The sequence below is a fragment of the Ptychodera flava genome, chromosome 9, assembly GCF_041260155.1.
Source record: "Ptychodera flava strain L36383 chromosome 9, AS_Pfla_20210202, whole genome shotgun sequence".
NCBI classification, from domain to species: domain Eukaryota; kingdom Metazoa; phylum Hemichordata; class Enteropneusta; family Ptychoderidae; genus Ptychodera; species Ptychodera flava.
In genome coordinates, this window is record NC_091936.1 from 21,844,291 (window position 1) to 21,863,357 (window position 19,067).

General features: G+C 39.1%; 3 protein-coding genes across 4 annotated transcripts; 1 reads left to right on the forward strand and 2 right to left on the reverse strand.

Moving 5' to 3' along the window:
- Window positions 1-875: 875 nt before the first annotated feature.
- On the reverse strand, window positions 876-8,872 carry LOC139140337 (uncharacterized). Its single transcript, XM_070709500.1, has 5 exons — window positions 8,650-8,872; window positions 7,740-7,835; window positions 3,136-3,325; window positions 2,246-2,431; window positions 876-1,856 (listed from the first exon to the last, which is right to left on the reverse strand). Exons 2-5 carry the CDS (start codon window positions 7,813-7,815, stop codon window positions 1,757-1,759), a joined length of 552 nt encoding a protein of 183 aa, XP_070565601.1. The 5' UTR covers window positions 7,816-7,835; window positions 8,650-8,872; the 3' UTR covers window positions 876-1,756.
- A 408-nt stretch (window positions 8,873-9,280) lies between these two features.
- On the reverse strand, window positions 9,281-14,187 carry LOC139140339 (uncharacterized). 2 transcript variants are annotated; one of them, XM_070709502.1, is made up of 4 exons: window positions 11,071-11,493; window positions 10,700-10,901; window positions 10,237-10,422; window positions 9,281-9,867 (listed from the first exon to the last, which is right to left on the reverse strand). In XM_070709502.1, exons 1-4 carry the CDS (start codon window positions 11,129-11,131, stop codon window positions 9,759-9,761), a joined length of 558 nt encoding a protein of 185 aa, XP_070565603.1. In that variant the 5' UTR covers window positions 11,132-11,493; the 3' UTR covers window positions 9,281-9,758. The 2 variants fall into 2 exon arrangements, 1 of the variants encoding a protein (XP_070565603.1); XR_011553982.1 differs by lacking the exon at window positions 11,071-11,493 and adding an exon at window positions 13,736-14,187 and having other exon boundaries at window positions 9,283-9,867.
- LOC139140338 (putative GTP-binding protein 6) lies at window positions 11,569-18,412 on the forward strand. The gene is made up of 6 exons (XM_070709501.1): window positions 11,569-12,489; window positions 13,306-13,535; window positions 14,427-14,635; window positions 15,776-15,924; window positions 16,594-16,752; window positions 17,753-18,412. Exons 1-6 carry the CDS (start codon window positions 11,678-11,680, stop codon window positions 17,883-17,885), a joined length of 1,692 nt encoding a protein of 563 aa, XP_070565602.1. The 5' UTR covers window positions 11,569-11,677; the 3' UTR covers window positions 17,886-18,412.
- The last annotated feature ends 655 nt before the right edge of the window (window positions 18,413-19,067 follow it).

Consider the following 19,067-nt stretch of genomic DNA (forward strand, 5'->3'; position numbering starts at 1 on the left):
AACTCATATGATTATTAAAATATCTTATACTTTCATTTAATTGTTGTGAAATATTGTTGACAACTACTGGCGTATCAATCTTACCTTTAAACCAATTTCCTAATAAGCAAATGCAAGCAAACAAATTAACATGCGCGTATCTATCACATATACTGAAGAAAGATAGAAAACAGATAAAAGACGCATAGACAGACACATACATACATACGTACGTACGTATGTACATACATACATACATACATACATACATACATACATACATACATACATACATACATACATACATACATACATACATACATACATACATACATACATACATACATACATACATACATACATACATACATACATACATACGTGTACATACGTACGTACGTGCGTAATTACGTACGTAAGAAAACGAAAGAGAACGGAAATATGCTGAGAATCCCCTCTACTTCCCTGTGTATAGTTTTGTACATTGAATAAAGACTTTTCGACTGATGGAATGTTTGAAAACCAAGTGACCCCTACCTTCTGTTCCATCTGAAAAAATATTACCCTTCAGTTGCAGTGTTTCATTTTATATTATCTTCCTCTGCTTTTGCCCGCCGACGCTGACTCAGAATATCTGAACGCTCCTTGATAAAGTTAGAGTTACAAACGGGATATTTTGGTGAGAAGCTATACAGAGGTCTCACGTATAATGCGTCTAAGACGCTTTGCAAATTTACAAGCTAAACCTTCCCGAGAAAAACTTGTGGTCATAGTACACAATTATCCAAACACGTTTAACCCTTTGAACCCGGCTCAGACATAAATATCCGATGACGTCATAGAGTACCAGGGGGTCAGGGTGCAAAGGGTTAATATTATATAGCAACTCAAAAGACACACCATAGATCATGTCATGGTTAAACTCATCAACGTCAGCTAGCAATTCCAATGTACTACATGTAAGATATGGACTATTTTGCCTGACAGTGAAACTACTTACAATTGATGCAAATAAACCAAATATGTTCATTTGGGGTTCTTAATTGGTCTAGACATCATTAACCTACTTTACAATTGTAGTCGACTGAAAATATGGGAGCCAAACGCAATTTTCAAGAATATTTAGTTCAATGAAATAAGTCACTTAGACATATATATCAGATTTAAAAACTCTAATTAAAAAGTCCCATACCCTTTGACAGTCTTTGCTGAGTTAGAGTTTTTGTTGCAGATCAAATAACCGATCGGGTTAACACCGAATGGTGCATGCTGGGTGCCACGCTTTCCCGGAGGGCAGTCGTATTTGCTAGCTTGATCCTTTGTTCCAGTAAATGTGGAAATTCAGACACAGTACCACTCAACACTCCTTGGCGAAGAAAAATATCTACTTTTTTCTAGAAACGCACTTAAATAAGTTTCGAGATTCAAAAGTATTATAGCAATACACCAACTGGAACAAACTTTCATGTCAGCAGACGAGTGAATTTTTTAAAAAAATCCATGCTTTGATCTTCGTTTTTCTTTAAAAAAATCTGAAAGTTTTGCCAATAACGTCAAATGTCAACGGCAGCATCTATATACAGTTTTTTTTTCCTAGTTTATGTTGTTGTCAACTTAAAATAAGTTTACGATAGTAAATGATAGCTTGAAAGTAAAATATTAGCTAGCAATCTAATATTTCCGTCTATTGCTGAATTTATTGCCATGACAGTCTACAACAATGGTTATGTTCGTGCATGGCCACCATGCCATGTAAAGTTATAGATCGATTGGTCGATCACATCCAGAAGGGGTCAATTGCTTCTTGTGTGGGATCCAGTACATCGGGTTGGGTCTGGGTCGGAACGTCGTCTTTCTTCATATTTCGACGACACTTTCTGGAAATTCATAAAAAGGACACGGAAAATATTTAGGGTTAGATGCAAAACAATAAAACGGGAGGAGACGCTATGGGTGTGAAAATGGGGACATGATGACAGCATTGGCGCTGAGAGAGAGAGAGAGAGAGAGAGAGAGAGAGAGAGAGAGAGAGAGAGAGAGAGAGAGAGAGAGAGAGAGAGAGAGGGGGGGGGATATGGTGGAGTATCGGTAAATAATAAATAATTTGTTTCTCTGGTACAAATTTTCGAACAGTTACCCTGTATCGTTATACTTGATTTCGAAACGGGGTATTTGGATGTTCTCTTAAGGGAATTTTGTGCAAAAGTTCAAGTGTTTTAATTCAATGCGCGTACTGCTTTAAGAACTGTATAGCTGTCAAACTTACTTTGGACAACAAGTGCAGAAACATATAGCGTCGTTGAAGATGTCCCACCATCGACGCAACCTCTTTCTGATCGGTTTGAGGAACTTCACCGTGTCATCGCGGCAGTAGGTCCACACCACAACCAATGCGAAGAGAACACCAAGCACTGAACCGATTGGTACCATAACAACCACCAACATGTTCATTCTGTTGAAAGTGAAACCACTCGCTTGTGAACGTGATTTCATGGTGTTCGTTACACGGACACATACATATAAACTGTCACCAAGATTATCTGATGGACTTTTTGTTTTCGGTCACGGGTATATTGTATGCTGGATGTGGTAATGTTGACAGCATAAACTGACATTTATGTAACTGTGCAAAATGAACAAAGCAGCTGAAAAAGCAAGGCTTTTTGTTCCTTTATAGCATATATTTGGTGGTTCTTACAACTGGAAAACCAATATTTTGTTTTCGCGTAATTGACAGTACTATTGCTGACATTATGCCTACAAAGCGGTCTATTTTAATGAGATATTTGACAAATGAAGGATGATGGCTACTCGCAGTGCAGGTAGTTGTCAGTACATTAATGACACAATATCTGCTGGGGGGGGGGGGTAGAGGAAAAAAGCTTGATGATTTATGAGAACATCGTAAAGTCTTTGTATCCAAAGCTGCAGAGACGGTGTTGTTTTCCTCAGTGTACACTAGCTAATAGGATAAGAATGTCACAAACAAGAGAAAAATTACAAGGAAATTATTTTATTATGATGTATCATTATATTTTTTTGCTTTTGTGTCCTGTCACCTCTTAGTTCTCGAGACTATCGGACAGCCACTTTAATGATCTTGTTGCAAGTCTAACTCAGAGCGCCCTCACAGCTTAAAGTATGTCATTTACTCACTGTGCTGCGGCTCTGGCGGAGTCGTCCTGGCAACAGGAGTGATAATTGCCGTCGGCATCTGGTCTGTCATTCCAACAGCAGTTATTGAAATCGTTTGGGGTTCCGTCTGGGAGATTGTCGGGACAAACATGCGAGTTTCCTGGGTCAGTGGCCGGGTGAGCTTGATTAATGGCACATGTGGTTGAAGAAACTGGACGGGGAAGAAAAAGACAACATGAATTAAAGAAGTGCTCCTTTCAGCATGTTCAGTGGAAAGCATTTGAATTGGGAGGTGTTGGAACTAGGAACTCACCGTGACAAATTTCTGAAAATGAAGTCGAGAACAAACAGTATATGAACACTTTTCATTCTCATTCTATTACTTAATGTACCTTGTGTATACTTATGATAGCTGTATAAAAATATAAGCTTAATTTTCATCCTGGACCATGAGATGTCAGTTTGATTTGTGCAACATCTGATCTCAGGATTGTAACAACAAGACAGTCCTTCTGCAGAAATCGTCATGTCGAGCAATGGGTTAGAAAAACTAACGATACCACAATGCTTCATGGACATCCACTATAAATATCCACAAATTTCGCCGATAAAACGTTACTAGTATTTTCACGTTTAAGGGAGCAATGGCTGTCACTTTTGATGGCACAGTAATTTGAAAAAAAATAAAAATAAAAAATAAAAATAAAAATAAAACAGGGCAAGATGAACCTGTAAAATACATCAAACGTTGGAGCTAGAGGAACTTAATTTAGCTGGTGTTGCTGAAACACTCTGGAAAATAAACCTGGAGCCATTCACACAATACCGTATTACGCATTCGGATCATCGATCAGTACACTTGGAAATTCAAAATGGCCGCAAGTACGGACTAGGTATAGTCTAATTTGAGAATTTTCGAAACATCCAAAACTTTCAGCTAGCAATGGGACTGGTATTTTCTTATTCAGTTTTAGAGGTGAGGTATGCATCAGTACAATTTGAATATTATACACCATTACCTGTTTAGAAAACGAGTGTCGAATGTCCTTACCGTAATGCGCCAGTCAATGTAAAACCCCACCCCCAACCTCGGGCGATACGGGAAAAATGTGGGGGATTAGACCGTGTGTGCCATGAAAGTGTGCCCGAGGGGGTGGGGCAATTGCCTCATTTTGATCCCCCTATTTCTTTGACGGACACAGGCCCAGAAGATGTTCGTAAATAACTACGCGTGCGCACGTATGCAGGGCCTGAAAATTACCTGAGGTCCCGGACCAGTGATTTTTTATCCGAACCAGTATAATTACCCCTAAAAAGTCCGCAGACCAATACAAAAAGGAGACAATTTATTTTGCAAGGGAATGTCCAGTGCTTTTCCCAGATTGTGTTCTAGTGTCTTTTGACGAAAAATTAGAAACTACGTCCCCCCAAAATACCGAAGTTACTGAAACCATGGAGGTAGCAGAGACGCACTAAAGCCAGTTACACTAAAACCAAGAGCCCATTCCATTGAGAGACTACGTCTTTTAGCTACAAAATTACAATAATTATCGCGTCTTTAAGTCAATCAAACATTTAAAATTTAGTCTATTTCTTTCATCACAACATAAACTTAACATAACATAAAGGAAAATCAGTTACTCAATTACAGTTTGCCGCTTTGCGATTCATGTTATGAGCCAGGCGATGTGCGTCCACTAGCCACTGCACTGCAAAAATCAAATGACGGGCCACGTACTCATTTTACATGTAAAATTTAATGTGGTAAAAACCAGACCATAGCCTCAGCTAAAAATATCAGCAACCCCAAAATTGTGTGAAAATATTATATCTCTGTCTATCAAAGTAGTATTTTGCAGTAAAATTCTCTGGAAGGAGCCTCATTACAACTTTCCGATCGTCCGTGGCAAGCAAGCTTCTGAATTTAGAAGGTCACCATGCTGAATTCCTTATATAGTCAAGATCCCTAGCTCGATTGTAGTTGACCTTAACAAGAACCGCCTAGCTTGTCAAAACAGCATTATGGCAATTTGCTATTGCTATCAAAGTAAAAGAATTCCCTCTCAGATATTTGGTGTTTTCAACCTATTTTTACAATTTAAATGGAAAAGAATCAACCGCTGGGCAATTATAAAAATGAAGTGAACTTTATAGCAATAGTATAAAAAACATGTCAAGTGTGTGTACAAGAACTTGAGAAAACTACCAAGTAAATGTTTATGCAGTGTGTCTGTATTAAAAAGATTGGCAGTTTATGCTGTATGTAAATCCCAAGCAAAGCTGATAGAAATGCATATATGACATGAGCATGAGAAATGAATCATTCTTGTATTGTTATGCAAATTTTTGAGGACCAGTGGATTTTACCTTTGGACCAGTGAAAAAAAACAGGTCACTGGTCCTGGGACCAGTGGGAAAAAACAGAAATTTTCAGGCCCTGGTAATGGTATGTTGTTGTTCAGAGCGGTAGCATGGCGAAAGGTGGCTGTCAAGGCCATGTGGGCCGGTAAGCAGTTTTCAACTGGCTATTCATGAACGCGATGCAGCAATATTCAGAGGTGTGTATGACAGTATATTTGTGATTGATGGCTTAAATATCGATAACTAAATAAATTATTTTCATCCGCCGTGTATTCTTATTTTTTGGAAAACTGAAAATACCATACGCAAAATTTCCGACATTTTCCCACGTGAGCGTGACATTTCGGATGTTCATGATGCGTCATCGACATGGTCCAGCACTAAAAAGACCTCCGGGTCAACTCTATTTTTGATAAAGCTTAAAGGGACAAAGTCAGCCATTTTTCATGAATTTTGTTTGATGCGATATACTACTTATTTTGTTTGACATGTTGAAAGATACTGAATGAATGAGTGACCATACATATATTCGACCCCAGTTTTATACAAATTATTTTTAAGTAAAACCATCGCGAAAACGAATTAATGGTCATGACCATTAATTCATTTTCGCGATGGTTTGCATGTATCGTGTCTAAAACCGGGGTCGAATATAGCATGGTCAGCCATTCTTTCGGTATCTTTCGGCATGTCAAACAATATAAGTAGTATCTCACATCAAACAAAATTCATGAAAATGGCTGACTTTGTCCCTTTAAATTGCTTGTGTATTTGGAAAACATGTTCGGTCACGACGGGATTCCTTTTTATGTCCGCTAAATGTATTATCAAATTTATTCATGATGACCCATATAGCTAGGGAAACAGTTCTGTTTCATCAGTGTGATCATTCTGATCATCTGTTCTGTTGAGTTTTACACAGTATCTTTCTGCCGTGTTTTGTGATGAATAAACACGGATCATTGTGAATTTTCATTCCTCTGCTTGTTTTAAATCAGTGCATGACTGATGTAGAATGTGTCATTGTGCTTGTAGCATGAGAGAGAGAAGACAAAAAAGCTGCACTTGTGAGATTGGACATCATGTATCTTGTTCATCAGCTTTAATTAGTTTATTGAGGCGACATGTCTTGTGTGATACATCTGGTGTTTTGATCTAATTAAATCATTTGTTCTAGTCTGAAATATGTTATGCCTGACAACATACAAGCAAACTAGACTGGAAAATATTGTTAATTTTTGCTCCAAAATAGGTGACGTGACAGTGACACCTCAACACTTTTATCTGGTCACAGTATAAGTGGCTGAAAAACAAATGCGAAAAGTATGTTATTTTCCTGGATCTATTTGTGTTGATTGTGATAGACATTTGTGAACAGCATAAATGTCACAAAACCCTGTTTTAAATGATAAAAATTGTTCTAAAGTTGAACATGAACTTTTTATATTGATGCAGGTTGTTTACGACATGAAAATTCCAAAGAGTGGTTGTGTGTAGGAATTTACAAATTCCCCACCCCCGTATGTGGGGGATTTACTTGGTTTAGGTGGGGATTTTCCGGATTGTCTTGCCCAGGGGGTGGGGCCTTTGGCAGATTTCACAGGACTAATTTCCAAATCCCCCACTAAACCCCGAGGTGGGGGGGGGGGGGGTGGGTGGGGTTTACATTGACTGGCGCATAAGCTGACACGCACTAACACTGTTTACACATGATACCGAAACATTATTAACGCTGACAATTAATTCCTACAGTCCTATAGACAATCTGCGGGGTACGACAGGAATCAGAACTTTTGAAACTTTCACTCACGCTCGTATGAACCATAGAAGCAACCACAAGCTCCATTTTTCTGCCTTTCTCCATCTTGTCGGCAGTGAACCAATAGCAGTTGTTGACAGAGACCTTGACCACAATGGGTATATATGAATTTTTTTGAGACTAGTGGATCTGAAATACTAACTGTCGATTGGTGGACGACTGAGCATACGCGTTTTAGAGCAGATGTTAAGGGACTACAGGTATAGATTCATGGGACTTAGTCGTACGACTGCTTAATTCGTATAACTTTGTCCGTGACACCACAAAATTCCCAGTGAGTTACACTGACAAAACAGCCCAAGTATGATGTATGTCTGATACAGGCTTCCGTGCCGTACTAAAGAAGTTTTACCTTGACAAGTATGACTCAATTTAGTCGAGGCACCAGCGAAAAGCCATCGGAAGAGATATAAATAGGATTTCAAAAATGCAAGTGAATCCTTACCTGGTTTGAAAAATGGCGACGTCGCGAGCAGGAACACACAAAGGGATAGAGTGTACGTTTTTCCATTGGACACCATGGCTAACCCTTACCAGGTGACCAGTCCAGCGTTTCCGTTACAATTTCAAAACTTGCGTACGATTTTACGCAACTGAGTTTTTATTTGCGTAAAATGTATTCAAAATGCGTACGGTAGGAATCAGTATCTGAAGTGAGCTGGGCAGTCTTTTCTGTAGAACTTGGGGGTTTCCTGTAATGCGCATGCTCTATTAACAAAAAACAACAACCTGGAGGGCTTAAAGGTTTAGGTAAACGTTTGCCATGCCGTGATGCATGTCCCGTATATGATCGTTGAGCAGCCCAATGAGTTCATGTTCAAAGAAAATACCTTCTGACTACGAAATTAGTGTTTTCAAAGGGCCACCAAAAAGCAGATACTGTTCAAAGTCCAGCGGGACCTCTCAAGAATGCAACCCGACAGAGTCTAAATGGTCACCCGTAAACACTTTCCAAAAAAAAACATGCGACGTAATGACCATTAACTGTATTGTGTTACCAACAACGTAGACTCGATCGATTCTCGAATTTTTTGCATCTGTAGTGCCATTGTCTGTACAGAACTGATTGACATGACGTTTTGTGATGATGAAATACAATGTTGCATAAAGTGCTGCGGTCTGCTAAAGTCTAAAATGTTGCAATATCATGATAAATGTCACTTGCAAGCAGGTGCATATGTTCTATTTTTGTCCTGCATTGAACCACGTTCAGGCAATGTAGTGCGGGCCAAGTACGTCATGTCATTGGGCGGCATTTCTCAATGCGTATTTGTTTACGCAGTCATGATTTTTTTTGCGTATTTCCGAACAATTTTGCGTAAAATACGCAGGATTTTGCGTTAACGGAAACACTGCCAGTCTCTGGATTTCACTTTTGTTCACTAAAAATGAAGGAGGCGAGCACTTTTGGAGTCGCGCCTGGCTAGTTTCAGTTGTCTGGTGACCTTCTATTGCGTCGTTGTGTCTTGTCGACACGTTCAGCGAGAAACACATCTTCTAGAGCTTTCTTTCAATAATCGATAATTTCGACTGAAAACAGATCTTCCTCAATTGTTGTTAGAGATTATGCTAATTAAGGCATCTCGTACCACGGCCTGACTGTATAGACTTGGTTAAAGTATGCGATTTAAATCATCTATGAAGTTTCCATGTTTTTATTCGATGTTGTGTGGTAGGATAAGCGCCGCACAGAATAGTGATGTTGTCAGAACAACTTATGATGGCGCGTCTGAGACCTAGTGCGCAGACTCCATGGCGAAGGCAGGGTAACCATATCAACATGAAATAAAACAGACTCGTCAAAAGTTGCTTAAAACGAGTTATTGTTTTACACTCATCACCTTGGATCAAGTCTAATCTGACTCCGCACATGTGTACGTGTTCTGCAGTTGGACTTGGACTGTTAACTAGGGTAAAATCAGATTACTTGCTGTGGTCAATCTTCAAGTACATATATTCAGTTTGAAATTGGCTTTAATTTCGCATCTGTAACAAACAAATCTAAAATAATCATTTTTATTGTACCTTTAAAGGCAACTGTAACCTGCCAGTACATACATTCCTGTTCACGTATTAAAGTCTCCGGAACACAATGGCCTGGTGATAACGTATATTTTATTTTCTCATCCTAACCATTAGCGATAACATTGCACATCTACTTTGAACCTGAAAGATACTCAAAAGCTACAAGCACTTTTTACAGTGTCAACTTTATCGATGCATACATTTACATCACAGTATGCAAAACGCCGCCGGGCCGGCTATGGGAGACTAAAGCCGAGCACTTGAAGCCAAAATAGCTGTATCCAAACATTATATCTTATTGAAATTTGGTGCATATGCGCATACAGCCCAGCAAAGCATACTGACTTCAGTTTAATTTAGGCGAGAGTTTAAGAATGAAACTTGCTGTGAGAAAGACAGCGACAACCCTGGCCTGATGGTGTCTGCAGAAAAAATCCAGTCACCAATCCATGGTGATGACCTCCTGTGGTACATGGCCTATTGTTCCCGTGTTAGCATTGATATCGTTTGGTTCAACTTCGTATGCTTCTTCCTCTCGCCGACATTGTCTGCAAATCACAGGAAATATGAAGTCTGTTTTAACTATACTTTCTCAATGAGACTGGCCTGATAAGGCGTTTGCTGCCTTAGACGAACACGGTAAAAGGCCTAAAATATCAAATATGACGTATTCCGTCCCAAAATCACCTCTTTAAATCACCTCTTGTGTAATTTTGGGGGGAATGCGTTTCATTTGCACTTCGGTCGTTGCAAATATGCGATAGGTCATCACATGTAAGCAATGACCGTAGTGAACTTCAAAAAAATGCGTTTATCCAACGAAATCGTTTTAATGCATAATGCAACTATGCTAACGTTAAAGAACATTATATCGCGTTATTGATAAATGTGCAGTCTGTTTTTTTCGTTTTACTTACTTGCAACAGCATGAACAAAAACAGATAGAGTCCAAAACCACGTCCAGCCAATATCTCACTCGCTTCTTGGCGCTCCCTATGAATTTGAAAGTGTCCGCCCGACAGTACCAGAAAATGAATACGAGTAATATAACTCCGGCTGAACTAGCGCCTACAATAATACCGACAGTTTTGAATTGCTCCTTCCTGTATTTGAGAGAGAGAGAGAGAGAGAGAGAGAGAGAGAGAGAGAGAGAGAGAGAGAGAGAGAGAGAGAGAGAGAGAGAGAGAGAGAGAGAGAGAGAGAGAGAGAGAGTATAAAGTGAAACTCGAATAAAACACATGTTGAGTACTTGAATGGCGTGTCTATGTTTATACATACTCACCTGGTATGATGCGCAAGTCTGGTGTATAATATACGTGCACACATGAACACATATCTATACGATACATTCATCAAACTTTCACATACAGTCATACTCACTTTTCTTCGTCCCTGGCATCAGCACTCTGGCAGCAGTGATGGTAATTTCCCTCGGCATCCGGTCGATCGTTATAGCAACATTCAGTGTAGGGGTTGGGATTGCCGTCAGCGTCCTCTTCAGGGCACCAATAACTGTTACCGGCCTTGGTTGCTGGAAATGATTGGTCAATGGCGCATCTCGTATCACCTGCACAACCTAATTCTGAAATATTATGTTAGATGGCTTAACACCAACATTTAGTCATGGACACTGTCTTGACGAATTTTGATGGTTACGTTTTAAATGAGCATTTGCCTTGAAGTGGCAAGTCCTCTTGAATTTTCCGATATCTTGGTGCTTTGAAAACAAGTGAAAATATTATCTGACTTACCGAACAAAAGAATAAAAAACAACAAAAGTGATGAATGTTTGGCATAGCGGGAATTCATCATTTTCCTTTTACCGATAACGCCTCCAAAGGGAAATAGTCAAAGTTGTGTCTTCGCTTTCTCAAAAATATGCTGTTATATCTGACGTCTTAGAATTGTTCAAATTTGCTAACATGATCGGCCACTTTTTTAAGAAAGTAAATATTTTCAATATTGAAGATCTGAAATAAAGGCCCCGAAACTGAATTTAGAAGCACTGTCCGTGTCTTTCCTATCGTTACAAACGGGTTTACGCTTTGTGTGTGTGTTCATGGGCCAGAAATCAATCGTTTTGAAATAGACTTGTCGAAAATTAAGTCATTATTTATTGATTTTTGCTAATGAGCTCTGCGAAACCTTTGTGTACAAACAGTGGGAACGAACAGGTGGTTGAATGAGGGCGCTGTGGCAAAGGAAAAACTCTGAGAAATGTTAACACGAACAACCATACGTGCTGTAAACACAGAACATGGCCGCCTCCATAGATGAACTCGGCGCTCGTGACATGGTAAGCCTAAATATTGTACACGTACAACATTAAAAGAGACCGTAGTACTACATTAAGAAAGCATGTCACTGCGACTATTCAGACGGTTTCTTGGATGCAATAAAATATGCTGCAAATCCAGACATTTCACACTGTGCAGCGTAAACCAGACACCGACAAACAGACTGCGACACGTGCGATGGATAACTGTGATAAACAATCCAGCGACCAGGACTACTGCTAAAAGCTATGTACGGACAATCGCGTCTTCCAGACACCAAGGTGGGCCGCCAACCCCTGTTTCGGAATTTATTTTCACCAGAAACATTTCCAGGAGTTCATGCTCTATGGCACGAGACCTGGGCAGGGGTTACGATGAAACTCCCATCCACGACGGAGACTTGGATGTTGAATTTTTGAGTGAGGAGTACATTGAGGACGATGATCTGCGATCCCACTACGATTCACATCACGTCACTCCAGTCGACGGACACCGCGTCTTTGTCGTCCAACCTAACGTGAAGTGGGGACCAAAGAAACAGAAGTTCACCACGGGCGAACTGCAGCTGCAGGAGGCGATCGCACTGGTCAGAACGCTGAAAAACTGGACGGTTGTTGAGGCTGTCGCCATATCCCTGAAGAAACCAGATGGACGGTTTGTTTTTGGGAAGGGCAACTTTGCCTCGCTCACGGAACAGATCAAATCCAGACCAGACGTGACTGCCGTGTTCATGAGTGTTGAAATGTTAACCGGTCTCCGGCATAAAATGTTGGAAGACACTTGGGGCGTGAAGGTCTTTGACAGATACACTATTGTTCTGAACATTTTCAAGGAGCATGCTGTCACTAAAGAAGCAAAGCTACAAATTGCTCTGGCTGAAATACCGTATCTAAGGTAATGGCAGATGTAACTTGGTGAAGCAATACAAAACATGAAACAAAGTCTAGGGCCAAAAATGAAAAGGTTTTGATTCTCATTCTTGCACATCAATCTGAACTAACAGCATCAGCCTTTTTTTTTCATATTCACTTGCAAAATGTACCTGGTTAAAATGACCATATGTAACGTAAAGCAGGAAATGTAACATTTGTTATCTTTAGGATTGCATGCAAGCGAAAAACAGTTCTGAATAGTTAGCACTGTCATTATGCCAGATGTCATTGTCAGCATAACACATCTGATTTTCTTTTTTATCAGGATCTGGATCTCATGAACTAAAGAAAATGAACATAAAATAGAAAAGTGCATTTTTCGCAAAAGACCAAGGATGAGAAACAAACTTGTTATTTTAGTTGCCTGAACCTCTCACCCCTATTTTAGTGCACACATGGAGGTAGACATATCTGTGTTCTACCTCCATGCTTTATTCAAGTTCAGCCATCCTATCTAAAACAATGAGAATTCAGCAACGTTTGGTGGAGATAGGGTAAATGCTTTTTTACAGCAGTAAGAGTGGGCATGTTTCTGGTAATCTAACACCACAAACAATTTTACATACTAGCGGATGGATGAACTGTGACCATCTGTAGATGAATGACTCTGAAGGCTAATTGTTGGTTCATTTTCTGTAATTTTGTATCCTCTTTTTGAAGTCATGATTGAACTTGCTTTATGAAAAAGTCTTTGAACGGTAATCTCTATATGTTTTTTTCTGTCGTTCACACTGTACTGATGAAAACTAAACTGAAAAGAGACACTGTTTGTCACCAGGTCCCGGTTGAAGGGCATGGTGGCAGACATGGACCAGCAGAGTGGTGCTCAACAGTACATTGGAGGGAGTGGTGAGACACTGATGGAACGGCAGAAGAGACTGCTTTATGAGAGGGAAACTAAGATAAAGAAAAGATTATCTAGACTCAAGAAAAGAAGAGAGTTGTTACGGTCAGCAAGAAAGAAAAGGAAATTTCCAACTGTATCAGTGGTCGGTTACACAAATTCAGGTAAATTCATAAAATTTATTTTGATTGAAAAGGTAGTGGAACAATGCTTCAAAACTGTTGACTCTATATCAACAGTAGTGGCACAAGCATGATCAGGTATCGGTATTATTTGCAGCTGATGTTTCATGTTATACTGCAAAATCTGATCAAATGGTCAGAATCGGCAATATCTTTATGCTGTAGACATATATTTGACCAACCTTTTGTTTATACCGTATTGATGAGATGTATCAATGCCATCTTGGTAAATGCACAGTGCCATGTGACTGACTGACTTTGTTGAAGGCGAGCACTAAATATTGCTGAAATTTTGTGTGCTACGCCATGAGCAGCTTACTTGAACTTACGCCCAGAGCACCACTCAGTCTGTTACAAAGTTCTATGCAGTTACCAGCATTGTGTGAATGCATTTGTTCTCCATAGATTCTGGAGGAAAGGTCTTCGCACAGATGTAACCACGTACTTGTCCTGGCATATGCTTAGGTATTCACTGATAACAGTATAATGTTTTGAGAATAAGTACAGTGATTCTAACTATCACTAACACCAGATGTTTATGTGATCAGGAATTTAAGCACATACTACAATTAATTAATGGTTGAAATGCCTTGACGTCCCCTATTGAGACAAACACTTCAAAGTTCAGTAAAGAGCCAAGCCAGTCCTTTTATATGGTTTACAATCAGATCAACAAAACAGTCTTCAGCTCAGGCAAAGTTTAGTGATGATGATGAGATTTTGATTTTGTGTACCAGAAATTGAGCAGTGATGCCAGTCAGACCATGTGTACATATAGTAATGTACATGTACCTCAACATGTATGTCAGCACTCTGTAGGGAGTGTCTTTTCATCAATCAAGGGAGCATTGTGTCTTCTCTCATTGTATTTAGGTAAAACAACCTTAATCAAGGCACTGACAGGTGACACTGACCTACAACCAGAAGACAAGCTATTTGCAACCCTGGATGTGACATCTCACGCTGGCACACTGCCAAGTCACATGACTGTCATCTACGTGGACACTGTCGGTTTCATCTCAGTGTTGCCTCATAGTCTGATTGATGCCTTTTCGGCGACACTTGAGGATGTCATTTTGTCAGTGAGTATTTCACATGAATTCCACTGCTGTACAGCTCTACTGATTAGCTATGACATTAGAGTTCCACCATCAATATGCAAAAATGAATATTTGTCTGAAAAATTTGAGTAGACTTTGGAAATCAATTTTACAAGAATTGTGAAAACAGTACACTGATACCACTGATGATGTTCTGAATGAAATTGAAAATAAATATATACCAAAGGATAGCTGTAATGAAAACATGTGCTCAAAGACAAAATTTGTCAGAATTTCTGTTGGCAGTGGCAAAATGTTGTGCGCACATTGCTGTATATTTAGTAACAAACCTACAATTGCAGTCAGAACTATGTGGATTCGTTATCAAGGTTGTATGGGTGCTATAAGACCGGAAAGTTTGTCTGCTCTTACAATAGTAGAAAAATGTCAATACTATTGCCATTGAGCTTTGACCAACAAATCTATCATAGTCTATGTACATAATTTCTAGGTAATGAAGTTTTTGTCCATGAAAATGTTTTTGCCTATTAAGTATTTTTTTATTTATTATTTCAGTCATATATTTCTGTAGCTAGTCTCAGATATGGATAAAATTTTACCAAAATTCACAAAGCTGTAGAAATAGTGATACTTTTAAATACTAGGATGAATGGAACTTCCATAATCTGATCCATCAAGAGTTTCATCTGTAATGGATCGTTAGAGAGGAAACTAGATATCACAGATTTAACACATGATGAATGTACATGTCCATTATTTCAGAAACTGAAAGAAATTCAACAAAACTTCCTTTTTTTATGTGCATTCACTCAGCTTGATATTGACAGCATTGTGAATAGATGGAAGGTCACCACAAGTATCAACCATCTGCTCCTTTTCATGCAGATGAGAGTGTCATTTTCAACCTGTTCATTACAAACAAATTTCAATGGCATTTCATAGATATCAACATATGTCACCACGTCTTACCTGTAATTTTATGAATTTCGAACAAAGAATGGTTCTGGTCAGTGACTAATCAAGGCCTGTAGCGAATGCACAGTGCTGAATGGTGCAATCAAGTGGTACAAATTACATTGATTACCACAAGTTCAATTGACCATTGTGAAAAGCACAGAAATTGAATCTTTTGTATTTTATTCATTTTCTTTTCCCTGAAAGGACTTGATTATCCACATCTGTGACGTCAGTCATCCTGACTTCATGGCCCAGAAACATAACGTCCACAGAGTTCTGTCAGACCTGGGTTTGCCTGAAAACTTGAAGGAGAACATGCTTGAAGTTGGCAACAAAATTGATCTGCTGGAAAGGTGAGATAGTTTGCATGCAGTGAACATGGAAGTGTTTTCGTAACCAGTCATTGAGAGTGAAGAAAATGTAAAGCAAACCTCCAAATGAGTTCACTCTGGTGCCTGCCATCTGAACCACTTCTCTGCCAATTTTTTATACAGCTCTGCTTGTTTTCTGCAAGCAAATTGGGCTGAAAAAATCCACTGGTAATACACGGTATGTCATTTAATTACTGTAAACTTTTTAGCCGTTTATGTTACTGGGAGATAAAGGTTCATAAACTGAGCTTCTATATTGCTGCAGTTCCTTAAAAGTTATTGAGTATATTTCCATTTAGGCACTTTAAATGAATTCTTTGTTTGCCGTCTGCGTGCTGATAGGTTTTCAGAGAAGATTAAGAAAACAAACACAATCTTAACACTATTACAAATAAAAATATCATATTTCCAACAGAAACCAAATAAAAATTGAGCTTATATTAATACACTTGTGTTTTTTGTCTGTGTTTGTTTATTTCACTGGCTGGCAGGAAGGCTTTTCAAAAATCCAAGGACGGCAAACAAAGAATTTCTTAATTGGCCTAATTAAAAAAAAAAGTTAAGTTACTCATTTCATATGCACACAGTTACCAAATGTGATGGTCAATACCTTTGATTTATTGAGATATTTCTCATTCATATGTTTGGCAGACCTGTATCTGATGTACAGGACAGTTGTAGCACCATGGTATCCGCACTGAATGGCACAGGACTGCAACAACTGCAGGAAGAGATCCAAGCTAGGTTACTGAAGGTTACAGACACTGTGCTGAAGACAGTGAAAATACCCATGAATGGACCACATCTCAGGTGAGAAACAAAACTAACCATGAAATAAAGATATACACTATATATTATTGCCTGAATACATGGGTTTATGTGCCCGAGAGCAGGTGACAATTTGCCCGACGCCAGGAGGGCAAATTGTCTCCTGTTGCGAGGGCACATAAACCCATGTATTCAGGCAATAATATTTTTATTACATGCCTCTTCACAGTTAATGCTATATGACATTTAGTTACATGCAGGGCCTTTTCAAACAATTTTACCATTATCGACCAGCATCAAACAGATTTTACCGAAAGTCAAAATAGCAGCGCGCATGGATATTTTACATCTAGCGTTAAGCGTCTACTTTGACGTCGAAAATGTCGAAGGGCTTCACTGGACCGGGTAACCATGGAAACCGGTCAGTACATTGTTCACCGGCCCGCTAACATCCCGGATGTTCCTATTCAAATCAATGCACTGATTTGCACTCACATCGAGGCATGTAATAAACACCACTTTTAACTTTTTTTTTTGTTTTTTGGGTCTATGTTGTTTTTTTTTTGGTTTTTTTTTTCTTAATGATATATCATTAAATTCCATGTTTTTTGTGATGTCACACTTTACAGCTACCGGTAATTGATGCCAGAAAAAAGTACAAATAATTTGGACACTGCCCACAAAGATTAGCCTCTTCATAATTCTAAACTTTTTATTTCATTTCTGGGTGCATAAAATACTAATCCACAGCAAGGGTTTAGCACCAAGCACTTGATTGAAAATTCGAAAGTACTGTCAATCAGTTATGTGCAATATTATGTTGAAGTCAAACAGTTTCATTCATGTGGAAGTTGAACCATGCCCCTTTCACTGTTTTGAGGTTATTTCCAACATCAGATAGTGACTTTGGCTGAAGAGTTCAATAAATTCTCACACAAGATATTGTGTCACACTACTTTGTGGCCTTTTGAATGATTTTCTTGACTCACAAATGTTGCAGTTTCATCATGGTAACATCAGGTTCATATCATCTGCTTCACAGTTGGCTGTATAAGGAAGCAGCAGTGCAAAGTTCAGAGGTCACAGAGGACGAAGAACACTTGCTGGTTGATGTGCTTATGAGTGGTGCCGCCTACGGCAAGTTCAAGTCAAGATTTGGAGACCTCAGTGTTTGAAGTGGCTTGTAATTTTTGTTGTTGTTGCAGAGTGACAACAAAAGATCACAATGGAGTGCGCAGAAGGAACAACTCTGTCATTTGTTTTATGCTGGGATGCTGATTCTAGGCCATCAACAATTCAGTCATCTCATGCAAGAGAAAATGCGTGTATATCAGAGTTTTGTCCAAGATGTTACAGTAAAGGAGGATTGTGTCCCCCTTGCTACAATTACAAGGGATTATATTTAGAGGGGTGAAATCTAGGGCTTCCATGGAAATTGTTCATTTCATAGTGACCTGTTTTTCTGTGAAAATGTGCCACCAAATCAACTTACTACCACTACTGAAGCACTGAGAATACCATCTGTGAAAGGTTTCTCAATGATTTATTAGAGCTGATCGTGTTCATTCTGAAAAATGCAATGAATGACACCTTCGTCAGGGGTAAAAACAGTACTTTGGAGGGCACATCATGAAAATGACAAAATAAAGGAATGCACCAAAATTGCTATTTTTGGTCATTGCTTATTAAAATTCACTGGTTACATCATTGTCTGACTGTTAATAGGTCCCATCAAGTGTACACATTGGTCAAGTAGGGGCGTGATTGAGTGTCATCCCATCGCAGCATTAATCCCCTTTCAGTGTTTGACAGGCGAAGCATGGCTTGCCAAATTGCAGGAATCCTGCAATCCTGATGCGTAAATGAAACACTGGTATGTTTTGAGCAAAATCGAATATCTGTATAAAACTGCTTAATCTTAGGCTCTGATAAATTAGTGGGGGTGATCTAGTCATGGCAGCAGAGACTGCACCTGTTAAAGTTTCGATGGGATTACCTACGGTCCATGCTTCAAAGAATTGCCCCTCCACTCTTTGTGATTTCCTGATTATGGACTTCAACTTGCTTCAATGTTTGGTGGACATTTCAAATCTACAGAACCAAGAAAACTCTGAAAGCGGCCTTATTTAACTGAGCCAAGTCGATACAAATTGATCTGTACATTCTCTTGTCTATAGGTTTTTATCAGTTGCAAAGCAAGACATTTACACTAAGCTGTAATACAGATATGACATGAAATCATCTGCCACACTCATGCAAGTCTGTATCACAGTCTTTTACTGACAGTGGTTATTAATGTATAATAAAGTAAAAGTGGATCTATATCTACAATTTTTCATGTCCAAGTACTAGTATTT

Excerpts from the sequence above, each read along its gene's own strand:
- LOC139140337 (XM_070709500.1), bottom strand. The coding sequence starts at position 7,815 with ATGGTGTCCAATGGAAAAACGTACACTCTATCCCTTTGTGTGTTCCTG. Across the intron at positions 3,326-7,739 it reads GTCGCCATTTTTCAAACCAG|TTTCTTCAACCACATGTGCC; the intron begins GTAAGGATTCAC and ends TTCCCCGTCCAG. Across the intron at positions 1,857-2,245 it reads TTCTGCACTTGTTGTCCAAA|AAAGTGTCGTCGAAATATGA; the intron begins GTAAGTTTGACA and ends ATGAATTTCCAG.
- LOC139140338 (XM_070709501.1), top strand. The coding sequence starts at position 11,678 with ATGTCACTGCGACTATTCAGACGGTTTCTTGGATGCAATAAAATATGC. Across the intron at positions 13,536-14,426 it reads GGTCGGTTACACAAATTCAG|GTAAAACAACCTTAATCAAG; the intron begins GTAAATTCATAA and ends CATTGTATTTAG. Across the intron at positions 14,636-15,775 it reads TTGAGGATGTCATTTTGTCA|GACTTGATTATCCACATCTG; the intron begins GTGAGTATTTCA and ends TTTCCCTGAAAG.
- LOC139140339 (XM_070709502.1), bottom strand. The coding sequence starts at position 11,131 with ATGATGAATTCCCGCTATGCCAAACATTCATCACTTTTGTTGTTTTTT. Across the intron at positions 10,902-11,070 it reads GTTTTTTATTCTTTTGTTCG|AATTAGGTTGTGCAGGTGAT; the intron begins GTAAGTCAGATA and ends ATAATATTTCAG. Across the intron at positions 9,868-10,236 it reads TTTTGTTCATGCTGTTGCAA|ACAATGTCGGCGAGAGGAAG; the intron begins GTAAGTAAAACG and ends TGTGATTTGCAG.